Source organism: Bos taurus, chromosome 28 (genome assembly GCF_002263795.3).
Source record: "Bos taurus isolate L1 Dominette 01449 registration number 42190680 breed Hereford chromosome 28, ARS-UCD2.0, whole genome shotgun sequence".
In the NCBI taxonomy this organism is placed as follows: Eukaryota; Metazoa; Chordata; class Mammalia; order Artiodactyla; family Bovidae; genus Bos; species Bos taurus.
This window is the reverse complement of record NC_037355.1, coordinates 25204931-25219678: the sequence shown is the minus strand read 5'-3', so window position 1 is coordinate 25219678 and position 14748 is coordinate 25204931. Positions and strand designations below refer to the sequence as shown.

At 40.1% G+C, this 14748-nt stretch overlaps 1 protein-coding gene across 6 annotated transcripts in view; it reads right to left on the bottom strand.

The window, feature by feature from the left end:
- Nucleotides 1-8160: 8160 nt before the first annotated feature.
- DDX50 (DExD-box helicase 50) overlaps nt 8161-14748 on the bottom strand; it is a 33222-nt gene continuing 26634 nt past the window's right edge. For all 6 annotated transcript variants that reach the window (NM_001206053.2, XM_005226430.5, XM_059882552.1 and 3 more), the window contains 3 exons: nt 12709-12843; nt 11511-11555; nt 8161-8654 (listed from right to left, as the gene is read on the bottom strand). In NM_001206053.2, the coding sequence (NP_001192982.1) occupies nt 8376-8654; nt 11511-11555; nt 12709-12843 (459 nt within the window). In that variant the 3' untranslated portion in view covers nt 8161-8375. The remainder of the gene's footprint in view (nt 8655-11510; nt 11556-12708; nt 12844-14748) is intronic.

Here is a 14748-nt window from a genome sequence, read left to right as displayed (position 1 = left end):
AAAACGCTGCCCCTACAGCCCACCCAGCTTTCGTCACTTCCTGTAGTAAAGCGGAAGCGGAAGATACCGGCAGGCGAGGGCGTCGGTGGTAGTACCAAAGTAACTACTTTTCACATCCGGAGGACTCTGTGAATTAACTGCTTATGGCGCCTGGACTAGAAGGCATCTATAGAAGGGTAGGAATCCCATGGACGGAGGAGCCTGGTAGACTGCAGTCCATGGGGTCTCTGGGAGTCGGACACGACTGAGCGACTTCACTTTTCACTTTTCGCTTGCATGCATTGGAGAAGGAAATGGCAACCCACTCCAATATTCTTGCCTGGAGAATCCCAGGGACAGGGGAGCCTGGTGGGCTGCCGCCTATGGGGTCGCACAGAGTCGGACACGACTGAAGCGACTTAGCAGCAGCAGCAGCAGGAATCACAAAGGATGATTTTATTCTCGTTCGAACACTGCCCAGATTCTCGCTAGCCCCAGCCTGATAAATGAAGATTTGGAATTGCTTTTGAGTGGCGCCTCTTCAGTGCTTTGTATCAGATTTTTTGCGTTTGTAAGGTCCTTTCACGCGCAAACGCGCGTGATGTGTCGTCATCTTGTGGAAACGTCGACCCTTGAAAGGAGACCCCAGACTCACAAGCCTAGATAAGAACTAGATGTTAAGCGGGTCTGGTCATTCATTAATGCGTGCGCTCAACATATAGCTGCTGAGCATTCACCGTGTCAGGTGTGAGAAACAAGGTTGGGATTCGGCACAGAAGTCTGTCTTCAATAAGCTTTGTAGACTGGGGGGAGATGGAGAAGTGTCAGTTGTTTTGAAGGCATAACCAGCCTTGGGACCTGTAGCTGCTGCTAAGTCGCTTCAGTCGTGTCCGACTCCGTGCGACCCCATAGACGGCAGCCCACCAGGCACCCCCGTCCCCGGGATTCTCCAGGCAAGAACACTGGAGTGGGTTGCCATTTCCTTTTCCAATGCATTAAAGTGAAAAGAGAAAGTGAAGTCGCTCAGTCGTGTCTGACTCTTAGCGACCCCATGGACTACAGCCCACCAGGCTCCTCCATCCATGGGATTCTCCAGGCAAGAGTACTGGAGTGGGGACCTGTAGATAGGGTCCCAAAACCATGTAGACTTCTACTGGAAAATACCGGGGGTCTTAGTCTTGCAGAATTTGGACATAAACTACTTAAAGCGGTTGAGGGAAAGTGGTCCACTGAATGACGTATAACCAACATCGCTAAACTTCCTGTGAAGAACTAGAGAGGCAAATAATTGGGAGCTTCTTCATCATAAAATCATTTTTTTAATGGGTTGAAATCTTTACGGTCTTTGAAAAACTGAACCGTTTGCCCTGTGATTTTGGCCATATTTCTTAATCTGAATCTGAGTTTCTTATGCATAATGGGGATAACAAAACCTAACTTCATCGGTTGACAAAATTAAGATAATGAATGAAAAAGGTTAGCATTGTCTGGCACACAGAACACAATAAATAAGAGCTATTTAAACTGATAAGGGGGAACTATACCCAACATTTTGTAATAACCTATGAGAAAATAATCTGAAAAAAATAGATACATGTATATCAGTATAACTGAATCACTAACCTAAACTCACACTGTAAATCAACTATACTTCAATTAAAAAATAAAAACATGAAAAAAAAAAAAAGCCTCATAGGTATGTCAAGGTTTTTAGAAAACTCAAAATGTAATCACTTTGTGACCAAGGGAAATAACTGGGAGTTTTATTTCTGTATTTCATAAGATTAGTTTTTACTGCACATTCTTTAATCTGACAGTTCAAAGGAAATTGTTCATGTTTCACAGATTATGTTTCACAGTGTCAATTTTTTAGCAGATAAATTTATGTAACTATACGATGCTTTCACTTAACACCCTGTGATATCCTTGAGCCAGGAGCTTTGATTGATTTATCCATCTTTGTATCCTTAAGATTTTGGACAGTTCCTGCCACACATTAGCCTTCCACGAGTAGTGGGGTAAGGAAGGAACCCTTTGAAATAAATTTTAGTTATATGTCCGGGCAGGAAAGCAATTAGGAAGTTGCAGTCTAGTCAATAAACCACAAAATTACATGATGCTGCTGTATATGATATGGCTGTACACAGTACAGGGACATTTTTAATACCAACAGATGTTCAACAACAGAATAAGCCCAGAATGCTACTAAATGGGAAATTTTTGTCAAGGCTCATACAGTAAATTCTTTTTTAATATATCTGCACATAGGCACAAGGCCAAAATTCCAAGGGGAAATATGCAAATGGCCCTTTTTGGCTCAAAGGTCGCCAGATTACTATATTTAATCTAATCATCTGTACAAAATTCAGTAACAAGTGGAAGAAATGGGTCTTACATCCATTTGATAGGGAATTGGAAGTACTTCTTGAATTCTGCCAAGCCAGTCTCCTCTGATGTAGATAATGTAATGTTTTCATAAAATTGGGAGAATTTTCTATTTCAAAAAGTATGTACACACACATACACAGTAAATTAAAAATCTATACAACAAAATGTAAGCAGTAATGATCTCTGAAAGAGGTAATTATAGGTGATTTTAATCTTCCATTTGTTTATCAATTTTTTTTCAAATTTCCAACAATGAACATACATTACTAATATTTTTTAAAGGAATATAGTTTTTAAAAAATAACTATTAAGCACTACTCCCAAATTATACAAAACAAAAATGGGAGGCTTTCAGACATTCACACCAAAGTGTGAATTTATCATCAAATTTCTAATGCTGAAAGGAATAAAACATTATTTACAAATTCAAAAGCTGAAGATCAAGGTAATAGATTCAAGTTCAAGTAGGTATCAGGGGACCACAGCACTAGGGTACAGAGCATCATACAGAAGGCTCTGAATAGCCGAAAGGTGGAGCCCTGAAGGCGCTGAGCTCTATGAAGAAGGAGCAAAGATAAAGAGGTGGAACGCAGCCCAAAGCTGAGAATTTGGTAAGGAATTTGCCCTGCCCCTCCTCCTTCCAGAAGACAGAGAAAGCTATTGTTTTATTTTCTTAGGATTTGCCCCTTTCCTTCGGAGGAGGAAATGGCAACCCACTCCAGTATTCTTGCCTAGAGAATTTCGTGGACAGAGGAACCTGGTGGGCTGCTGTCCATGGGGTCGCACAGAGTCAGACATGACTGAAGCAACTTAGCATGCATCCATGCATTGGAGAAGGAAATGGCAACCCACTCCAGTATTTTTGCCTGGAGAATCCCAGGGACGGGGGAGCCTGGTGGGCTGCCGTCTATGGGGTCGCACAGAGTCGGACACGACTGAAGCGACTTAGCAGCAGCAGCAGCCCCTTTCCTTGCTAATAAGGATGCCGGCCTTTAGCAAGGGGACCCCTTAAATCCATTCTCCTTGGCATTTACCTGCATGTGTATCTTTTTCACTCTCCCTTACCCTCCAGTGGCTCTTCTAAAACAAGGTCTATGAAGCCTTCCAATATATGACCCTTGTCGTGTTCTCACCACCACTTTCCTCACAGTCCAGACCCTGACAATAAGAACTACTTATCGTTCGCCATGCTTAGACCATGTTGTATTAGCTACTCTGTGCCTGTTTCTTTTACCTCTCTTAACTCACAATCATCGTGGCCAAACGCTTTCTCTGAACCTCCCACCCCAGCTTCCTGGGCTGCACTTGGTGTTCTGGTACAGTTTGCCAGTCATCACACTTCGTCATTGCCATGGACCCAGGTTTATGTGTCCATCTATTTCACTATATTCTGAGCTATCAAGGGCAGAGACTGAGCACTCCTTATTAACTTTTATATTAATAAAACTTATTCTGAGGTACCAAACACCTCAGTAGGAATGCAGCCCTTATTCCATTTTGGGTATCAATACAGAGCTCTGCTGCTGCTGCTGCTAAGTCACGTCAGTCATGTCTGACTCTGTGTGATCCCACAGACAGCAGCCACCAGGCTCCCCCATCCCTGGGATTCTCCAGGCAAGAACACTGGAGTGGGTTGCCATTTCCTTCTCCAATGCATGCAAGTGAAAAGTGAAAGGGAAGTCACTCAATCATGTCCAACTCAGCGACCCCATGGACTGCAGCCTACCAGGCTCCTCCATCCATGGGATTTTCCAGGCAAGAGTACTGGAGTGGGGTGCCATTGCCTTCTCTGAATACAGAGCTCACACTTACACAAATGCAGACAGAGCCATCTAGATTTCCCTCCCCCAAGTCATTAGCTATTTGGAATCCCACTGCCCATAATCAAAACTTCTCAATCCAGCACCAACAGTCCTTCTTTCCTCTTGGGCTAACTGTAATCTGGCTCTTACTGGAAAATACTCCCCTATTGCTTCCTCACACATACATTGCTTATTCCTTCACATCCAGTGTATAACTGGTGTCAGTGTCTTCCTCTTTTCCTCAGTTACTCCTTGACTTTCCTGTAAATGCCCTTGTGCCTTTGGAAATCTGTGGTAATCTCACCTTTTCCCATTCCTAATTCGAGTAATTTGCCAACCTCCACCACTTATGGTATTTTGGCAACTGGATTAGTCTTATACTTCCTCCTCAGTTCTCGTTTGTCTTCATTCTCATTTGTCTTCATTATCCATGGAAACCATCCACATTAACAACTGGCTTCTCGGTTCTTTGACCACCTAAACTGAAATAACCTTTGCCCCCAACAGGCCTGCTCTGCAATTGTCTTCTCAAAAGCTCCTCTCCTAAATCCTCAGACTCAGTCCTCAATCCTGTGCCCCATCTGCGTCCTCCCTACTGTCAACCCCATCTCCACTTCAATTCCTAAGCAGTCTAGACTCCTTGGACTGTTAATCACTTATGCTGAATCCTTAACATCTTCACCTTGTTATCATTTAACCTTAGAGCAAAACCCCAGTCCCCCATCAGCTGTCTCCCACCTCCACTCGTACAGCACAATGCTGAGTGTTGTCATAGGAAATCACTCAACCACTCTAATGCCACTACAAATTCAGTCTCTCATCACAACTGGATCTCTGTGACCCTGTTTGCCTGGTGAGTTCTTCATTATGTTCTCTTCTCATACCTCTCGTTTCTCCACTTTCCTCAAATTTCCTAGCCTACTACTTCGCTTTTCACCTTCAGTGGCTGACCATGCAAAACTACCACAGGAAAAAACAGGAAGACATTAGCCAGATATGGAGAAGGCAATGGCACCCCACTCCAGTACTCTTGCCTGGAAAATCCCATGGACGGAGGACCCTGGTAGGCTGCAGTCCATGGGGTCGCTGAGAGTCGGACACGACTGAGCCACTTCACTTTCACTTTTCGCTTGCATGCATTGGAGAAGGAAATGGCAACCCACTCCAGTGTTCTTGCCTGGAGAATCCCAGGGATGGGGGAGCCTGGCGGGCTGCCGTCTGTGGGGTTGAAGAGTCGGACACAACTGAAGCGACTTAGCAGCAGCAGCAGCAGCCAGATAATCTCTCAACTTTTTACCTTAACACCTGCAAACTCACCTCCATGATAATCATACCTTCCTCTTGACATTAGAGATGGGCTTCCCTGGTGATTCAGATGATAAAGAATCTGCCTGCAATGCAGGAGACTCAGATTCAATCTCTGGGTTGATCCCTCGGTCAGGAAGATCCCCTGGAGAAGGAAATGGCAACCCACTCCAGTATTCTTGCCTGGAGAATTCCATGGATATAGAAGCCTGGCAGACTACAGCCCATGGGGTCACAGAGTCGAACACAACTGAGAGACTAACACTTTCATTTTTTCACTTTTCTGCTGTCTATGGCTAAAATTTCCAGAATGTGCTTGAGCTCATTTGTTTGGATCTTCATAGAGATTTTGATCTATCATGCATTAATTCTTTCTCCTCCCCACTTCCATATTAGTATTTCAGCATGCTCAAATTGCCCTCATCTCCCCACCCAGCCAACACAAAATTCTCACTGCAATCTCGTCCTTTCTTCTACATCATTTTAGCTTGTTCTTCCTTATTCCTAGCCAAGTTTCTGGAAGACGTGTTCATTGTTTGTTATCCCTACTTCACCTCCCTTCTGAAGCCATGGCTAAATAGCTTCTACTCAATACTGTGTTAATATGGCTGCTCCCCATATCAATGTCTGCTTGCCAAATCCAAAGGCCATTTCAATTTTCTCTTCTGGTGGCTCTGGAAGCCCCATATTTCTGGGCTTTGGGCCCTCTTCTTGTCACCCCTTCTCAGTGGGATCCCCTTTCCTCTGCTAAGCAGTAAGTACACTGGTGTGCCGTTGGGTTACGTTTTCAGACCTTTTTCCTTACTGTACTTTCCCTGGATCATCTTATCTACTAACTTAACTACAATTACCATTTTTTATTTATTATTGCCAAATCTTTCGAACAGCCTCTCTCCTTCATATAAATCCAACAGCCTACTGTTTATCTCCACATATGGACTACTCAATATTAAAATACATCTAATCCTGAACTAGTCATGTTCCCTCTCTCCCCCAAATAACTTTTCTTGCTCTTTGTTCTAGTACCTATTATCTCAGTGACGAACATAGGTTTAATTCTTCTGCCTCTTTTATCTTCCAATTGAAAGCACCAAGTCCTAACAATTCCATATCCTAAAACCTCTGAAATCTAGCCATGTTTCTCAAAGCCCACTGCCACTATTTAGCATAGTAGTTAAGAGTGCTGGTTCAGAAGCTAGACTTGGTTTAAATCATCACTCCACTATATATCATCCAGCTGAGTGATTCTAAATAAGCAATAACCTCTCAAGTGCCTCAGTTTTCATCACTCAAAATATGTTACCTATCATTTGTTAGTGCAGACCACCACCACCTCTACCTGGGATTACTCTGACAGCATCTTAAGAGGGCTCACAGTGCCTAGTCTGGCCCTTCTGCAATTCAGTCTCCTCAACGTAGTCAGTAATCTTTCTGAACACAAATCTCATCATGTCACTTCTTACTGTCAACTCTTTAATGATTCTCCCTTGTCTTCAAGAAAATATTTCAACTCCTGGGGCCTCTCTGGTGGTCCAGTGGTTAAGACTCCATGCTTCCACTGCAGGGGTTGCAGGTTCAATCCCTGGTCTGAAAACTAAGATCCTGCATGCCACGTGGCCAAAAAAGGAAAAAGAAAAAAGTTCTGTGATACAGTATTTCAATTTCTTAAAAATGCACACAGGACTTTTGAAATCTGGTTTCTAAATCCTTATCTATTACTGTCCTCTATCACATGTAAGCCATACTGAACTATGTGGAGGCCTTCAGATTTACAGTGCTATTCTCTACCTCTGGGTTGCCGCGTATACAAGCATCCCTAGGAAATACTGCGGGTTCAGTTCCAGACCACCGCAATAAAGCAAATACTCCAATAAAGTGAGTCACACAGATTTTTTGGTTTCACAGTACATATAAAAGTTATGTTTACACTATACAACAGTCTAAAGTGTATAAAGCTTCATGTCTAAAATAAGGTACATACCTTAATTCAAAAATAGTAACAGAAAAAATAGGACCAACAGACTTGTTCAACACAGGACTGCCGCAAACCTTCCATTTCTAAAATATACAGTTATCTGTGAAGTGCAACAAAACGAGGTAGGCCTGTACTGTTCTGACTACAAACCCTCTCCCTTCTAAACTGGCTAGATCAACTTGTACTTCTGCTTTACTTCTCCTATCACTCCATCTAAAAAAGCCTGACTCCTAAGGCTGATTAGGCACACCCCAATTAGATCCTTCACATTCCATAGCTACTTTCATCCTAAACATCAGGTGTTAATCTCAACCAGAATTGCTGCTGTAAACTGTAAGTTCCTTGAAGATGGCGACCATGCCTTATTCACCACTATAGCCCTGGGGGCTAGGATAGTGATGGGCACACAGTAGACATTCAACAAGTAACTTTAACTGTTGAATAAATTATTGAGGATGCACTGCTTGCACACCTTTTGATTAACTTTATCTAAAATTTAAAATGTTACATCTAACCAATCACGTCACCAGTCTTTACAGCCCTTTAATGCAAAAGGCATTTCTTATTTTCTACCCTATTATTATACAGAAGGAATGATCTGAATACAGACACACCATATTTTGTATTATGCAAGTAATGTTAAGATTGACTTAACTGCCACATTTTTGAAGAATTTTAAAAGATTACATTGAGAAAATTCTTCACACACAGTGAAAAGAGACAATAAAAGGAAGTTTTTTATTCAAAGGTATAACTTGATAAGTAGATTTGTTTACAACCATTCTTGTGAAATACTTTTTAAAAAAATACAACCAACTTCTTTCCAAATAGCAGACACAGACCTCAGCTATGATGACCTAATTTTTGGTTGATAATGTACATGATTATGCAGAAACAGGCAAGCTCACACTGGAAGATTAACTATCTCAGTCAAAATTCCGCTTGTGGCCCCCACTTCTTGATCGATTTCTATTCCCACTTCGTCTTCTACCATCTTGTCGACTTCCTGTCCGACTCCCCTGCCGACTCTGTCTACCTGACCGGCCACCGGATCGACCACCTGACCGGCCTGACCGGCCCAACCGGCCACTTGACCAACCACTCCTCTGTCTGGAATTAGAAGATGTGTTTCCATCATAATATTCTTCAATTTCAGGCAACTTGGCTGGCACTGAGAGTATCCAGTCTGAATCATGCCACTCTGCCTGTTGGGGTAATTTACAGGATTATACAAATGCAAAATAGAAACCATAAGCAAGCACATGAGTACAGGAGACTCTTTGAATATCTATTAGCTAAATGTCATCAATCCATTAAGTCCAGAGTATCTGGAATAAAACTAAAAACCAGAAAGCAAAAAATATTCAAAGCTAAAACATAGGAACTTAAGTTTCCTAAATTTCATGAACAAACAAAACAGAAACAGACTCAGATACAGAGAACAAACAGGTGGTTTCCAGAGAAGAGAGAGATGAGGGGGATGAGTGAAACAGGTAAAGGAGATCAAGAGACAGAAACTTCCAGTTACAAAATAAATTAATCACAAGGATGAAATGTACAGCTTGGGGAATATAGTTAATTATACTGTAATATTTTTGAATGATCAAAGTAGCAAGACTTATTGTAGCGATCATTTTGTAATATAAATATAGAATCACTATATTGTATACCTGAAACTAACAGTTTTGCAGGTCAATTATATCTTTAAAAATTTTTTTTTAAATGTAGACACTGGGAGGAAATGCTTCAAAATGCTAATAGTGGTTATCTCTGGGGGATGGGAATTTATGTATGATTGTTACTCTTTTTTTGTTAATCGTTCAGTCGTGTCCGACTCTTTGCGACCCCATAGAGTGTAGCCCACCAGGCTCCTCTGTCCATGGGATTCTCCAGGCAAGAATACTAGAGTGGGCAGCCATTCCCTTCTCCCGGTGATTATTACGTTATACTTTTATGTGTTTCTAGTTGTCTGCAATGAACATCTACTCCTTGTAAAACTACACATACACAAAAAACAATAAATGTCATTAAAAATGAAAAAAATCCTGTTAAAACTTAAATCTCAAATTTAATGCAACAGTACAAAGCTTGGATCCTCCTCACCCCCAAAAAAGTTTCTAAAAGCTAACTATTAGTTGGAAGAGAGATTTTCAGGCCAATTTTGGCACTCTAAATTCCTACTCGGTTTATACATTCTAAAAGAGCCCACTGGTTTCTCAGCACAAAACAAACAGGCCACTAATAAGTGGTCATTGCTTTCAGAAGGTATACTGACAGAAACAAGGTCTGAGAGCTGATAATGCAGATTAAAAATCTGTCAACAGGGACTAAAAATGTCGCTATTGGAAACAATTTCATATTGGGGTAAACAAAATATAAAGATCAGCAGCGCTTAAGAGCATCAATATGTCATATCCTGCTACACTGTCTTTCATTGTGATCATGAGTTGCCAAGGCAAGTTAATATTAAAATACCTTACATGTCAGAATGAGCAGAGGCAAATAGCCACACACACAACTGGTGGCAATATATGACCAGAGCCTTAAAAATACACACAGTTTTTGGCCAAGCAGATATCTTAAAAAGTTCATCTTAAAGAAATAAACTTGGCAATGCATAAAGACTTAGCTATGAAAAAAAAAAAAGACTTAGCTATGCCAACATTTAAGGCCGACCTGTTTATAATGCATGTGAGTTGCTCAGTCATGTCCGACTCTTTGTGACCCCATGGACTGTAGCCTGCCAGGCTCCTCTGTTCATGGAATTCTCCAAGCAAGAATACTGGAGTGGGTTGCCATTTCCTTCTCCAGGGGATCTTTCCAACCCAGGGATCAAACATTGTAGGCAGATTCTTTACCATCTGAGCCACCAGTGCAAATCTGTTTATAATAGAGTACTAGTATTGGAAATAATCTAAATGTCAGAAAAATAGGACATTGGTTAAGCTGGTCACCCATATGGCCAAATGCTAGGGAGCCAATAAAAGTAAGTAACTGTATAGTTGATAAAGAAATGTGTTTACAACATATTCTGAATTTTAAAAAGGACTTTGAAAACCAAATAATCCCGTTCTTGTGTCAAATATGTATGTATCAGGGACACAGATAGACAAATTTCACAGTGTAGGAATTTAGTGGACAATCTCTTTCTTCTTCAGATAAAACACAAGGAAAATTTTTTTAAAGAGATAAAGGAATTGGAGAACCTACAGAGTAAAAGAGACAAAAATCAAATTATACAGAATGAACTTTGCAGACCTTCTTATATTTAAAAATATTCAGGAGACAGGGGAAAATGTAAACACAAAGTTGGATAATACTGATGAATTACTATTTTGGGGGTTTAATAATGGTATTATGTTTTTTGAAAGTGTTTTTAATATTTTAGCTATATAAAAGTATTTATGGTTGAAATGATAAGACTTCCTAGAATTTGTTTCAAAAGAATACAGGAGAGAGCTTCCTTGGTGGCTCAGTGGTAAGAATCCACCTGCCAATGCAGGAAACATGGCAGTTCGATCCCTGATCCAGGAAGATCCCACATGCCACGGAGCAACTAAGCCTGGGTACTACAAATATTAAGCCTGTGCTCTAGAGCCTGGGAGCTAAAACTACAGTGCCCATGTGCCTCAACTATGGAAGCCTGTGAGCGCTATAGCCCAGGCTTTGCAACAGGAGAAGCCACTGCAACTAGAGAAGAGCCCCACTCTCTGCAACTGAGGAAAAGAAAAGCCCACACAGCAAGGAAGACCCAGCACAGGCATAAACAAAATTAAAAAAAAAAAAAAAAGAAAAGGAATACAGCGTAAGTGGATGGAAGCAGACATCAAACACAACTGACCGTGAGCTGATACTGCTGAAGCTGGGTGATGAGGACATGGGGATTTGGTATGCAATTCTATTTTTTCACATTTGACAAACTGGATATTTATAATTTTTTAGTTTATTAAGGATTCTTTCACTGATTTACACATTATAAAGATATTATAAATACGTCTTTTTAATCTCTGTCTTTTAGAGAAACATATTCAACTATTTAACGGATAAAAATTTTTATATACCTGTAACCTTTCTGATTCAGTTGTGGGAACATCAAAGCAAACACCCTAAAAGCAAAATGAAAATATTTTTATTTAGATGCACACAAGTTGATTTTTTAAAATGCCTTCTTATAATTTTATATAAACTAAAAAAAGAAAAGATTAAGTGGGTCCCATGATTACAGCTTACCAGCTAATACATAATAATAAAAAAATAAAAGATTAAGTGGGTCCCATGCTTACAGCTTACCAGCTAATACATAATAATAAAAAAATAAAAGATTAAGTGGGTCCCATGCTTACAGAATTAAACCAGCTAATACATAATAATATATGACACAGAATGACTGTTAATTGTACTTCCTAAATTTAAAAGTAAACCAGTATCTAATAAGAATTGACTACTAATGAGCACCTAGAGAATTCCCTAGAAAAGTTTTTGTAGACGCTATAATGTTCCATGTCCTGTGTAAAATGACCCATCTAATAAATTCCTTTAAAAATTTAATAACTGAAGATGTTTCCTCTTTGATCTTGGCTGCCAGTACACTGAAAGTTAATTAATATCCAAATATAGCAAATGGTTTGGCCTAAGGATGTAAGTATATTTTCCCTCCCCCTCCACATTTTTTCTGAATGTACGTAGTTGTCTTACGATCTTTTTCGAAGGTAATATTAAACTTTGAGAAAGATAACTTTCCAATAAGCAAGTTAATAAATTCTAGATTAGCATGAACTTATATAATCAGGTGAGATGAATAAATATAACGTCTTTTCACAAAACCATTAGGAGAAATCAGTCACTAAGATTACAGATGGCTTTAACTTCGCTATTTCATAACTGTACAAAAATACCTAATTCAGTTATCCTCATTAACAACCAATAGCAGGCCACTTAGAAACCAATATTGTGTATTCTCTTAAAAAAAAAAAAGATTTAGCTGTTGCAATTATGTTGCTCAATTGTAAAAAATAAACACACACGACCACATATGCCTTCAAAGGCAGAAACTTAGATAACTTGAATTACAAATTAAGGAGAATGACTTACAGCTTTCTAGAGGAATGGGTTACTTACGTAACTCCCCAAACTTCCAACTGGAAACACACTAACACATGGATAAAATAGTATTATTCATCCCATTAGACTTCAAAAAAACAATGAACAAAATCTACTAGTCTTTATAAACATATACAACAGTTGTCTAGAAAAGCCTACCATATTTCCTTTTAGGAGGCACATTCTGGTAATCTGGGACACAGCATTACTACTCAGCTTTCTGTTAAGTTCTTTCCAAGCACAGCTGACATCCTGTATTTCTTCTGGGCTTTCCAGAGTCATGGTCACAAACCCCTTAAGGAATAAAAGTCACACTGTGTTTGAGAGAAAAGCAGCAGCAATAGGACAATAACATTTTAACTTAACAGCCTTTTTTGATTTATGGCGTCCCAGGTGGCACTAGTGGTAAAGAACCCCCCTACCAACACAGGAGACGCAAAAGACAAGGGTTCAATCCCTGGGGAGGGAAGATCCTCTGGAGGAGGAAATGGCAACCCACTCCAATATTCTTGCTTGGAGAATCCCATGGACAGAGGAGCCTGGAGGGCTACAGTCCAATGGGTCGCAAAGAGTTGGACACAATTGAAGCGACTTAGTGTGCATGCGTACACTTCTTATAAGCCAACATGACCAGTATAACATGACCACTAAAAAAATAAACTATACTAATATAAGACTAATGCTTATAGATCATTGAAAGTACCATTCTTCTATACATTGATGTAAGACTACATTTAATTCTTAACATAATGCTTCAAGAGGAAATTATACAAACTACAGCATCAGGGATAAGATAAGGTAGTGAAGAATTAAGGAAATGCTGAAGGACTCAAGGTTAGCTTTGAGTGGAAAAACAAGAGGACATAAACGTGTTTAAACTTTTGAAGGACTACACTTGAGCAAAAATGACTTGCTTTGTAAAAGTTCACTGGACAACAAAACAGTCAACATGAAGAAGATATAGGGAGGCATTGATGTAACAAATGGTTAAGTGCCCCCTACATATGTGCCAGAGACTGTCCTAGGTGCTAGAGATTCAGCAGTAAATAGTCCTTTGTCTCAGGGAGTTACCTTGTAGTGTACATGTAGCAAGGGGTTGGGGTGGGGGTAGTGAATGATGATGGGAGTTGTTGCTGTTTAGTTGCTAACTTGTGTCCAACTCTTTTGCTACTCTGTAGCCCACCAGGCTCCTCTGTCCATGAGATTTCCCAGGCAAGAACACTGAAGTCATCATGCCATTTCCTTTTCCAGGAAATCTTCCTGACCAAGGGGATCAAACCCAAGTCTCCAGCTTGGCAGGCAGATTCTTCACCACTGAGCCACCAGTGAAGTCCAATGGTGGGAGAGGAGACAGGTAACAAAGAAGTAAATACACATAATGTCATAGTAATAAGAATCATGGGAAAAAAATAAAGCAGGGGAAGAAAAGGAAAATAGAGAGTAAAGGCAGGAATACGCTACCTTAGACAGGGTGATGGGGAAAGACCTCTGATACAGCGATACCTGATAGAAAGCCGAGTGAAGTGGAGGAGGGAGCCAAGATTAGTAAAAGAACATGCAGAATAATCTGATAGAAAGCCGAGTGAAGTGGAGCAGGGAGCCAAGATTAGTAAAAGAACATTCAGGATAATACAAACAAGCACAAAGGCCTTGTGTAGGATTAAGTTTATGTTCGAGTATCAGCAAGTAGGTTACAATAGGTGAAACAAGCAAGGGGAGAGTGACAGGAGATGAGGCCAAAGAGGTAGCAAGGGAAGACCCTACAGCACATTCCTCGTAAAGACTTTGGATTTTGATTTTAACCCATAAGAGAAATATAAAACCACCTACACCCTGTTGCTAAGATATTTAAGCAGAGGTTAGATGACCCATCTGCCAAAGAAGGATTCTTTTTATTAGATAAAGGTTGGGATTAGATGACCTCTTAAATACTTCTTAGGTTTAAAAGTCTACCTTATGTTGATGTATGGCAAATATGAAACAAATACTATAAAGCAATTATCCTTCAATTAAAAATATTTAAGTAAAAAAAAAGATATTACAATGGTAATGATGAAATATTATGAATAGTTTTATGCCAACAAATTTGATGACTTAAAAAGTGTACCTTAATGTTTCCTTAAGAAATGTGGTTTAAGTTTTCTTGAGAAGTATCTGGTGGGTTATTAGGGATAAAGTATTTGCTCAGTGCTAAAATAA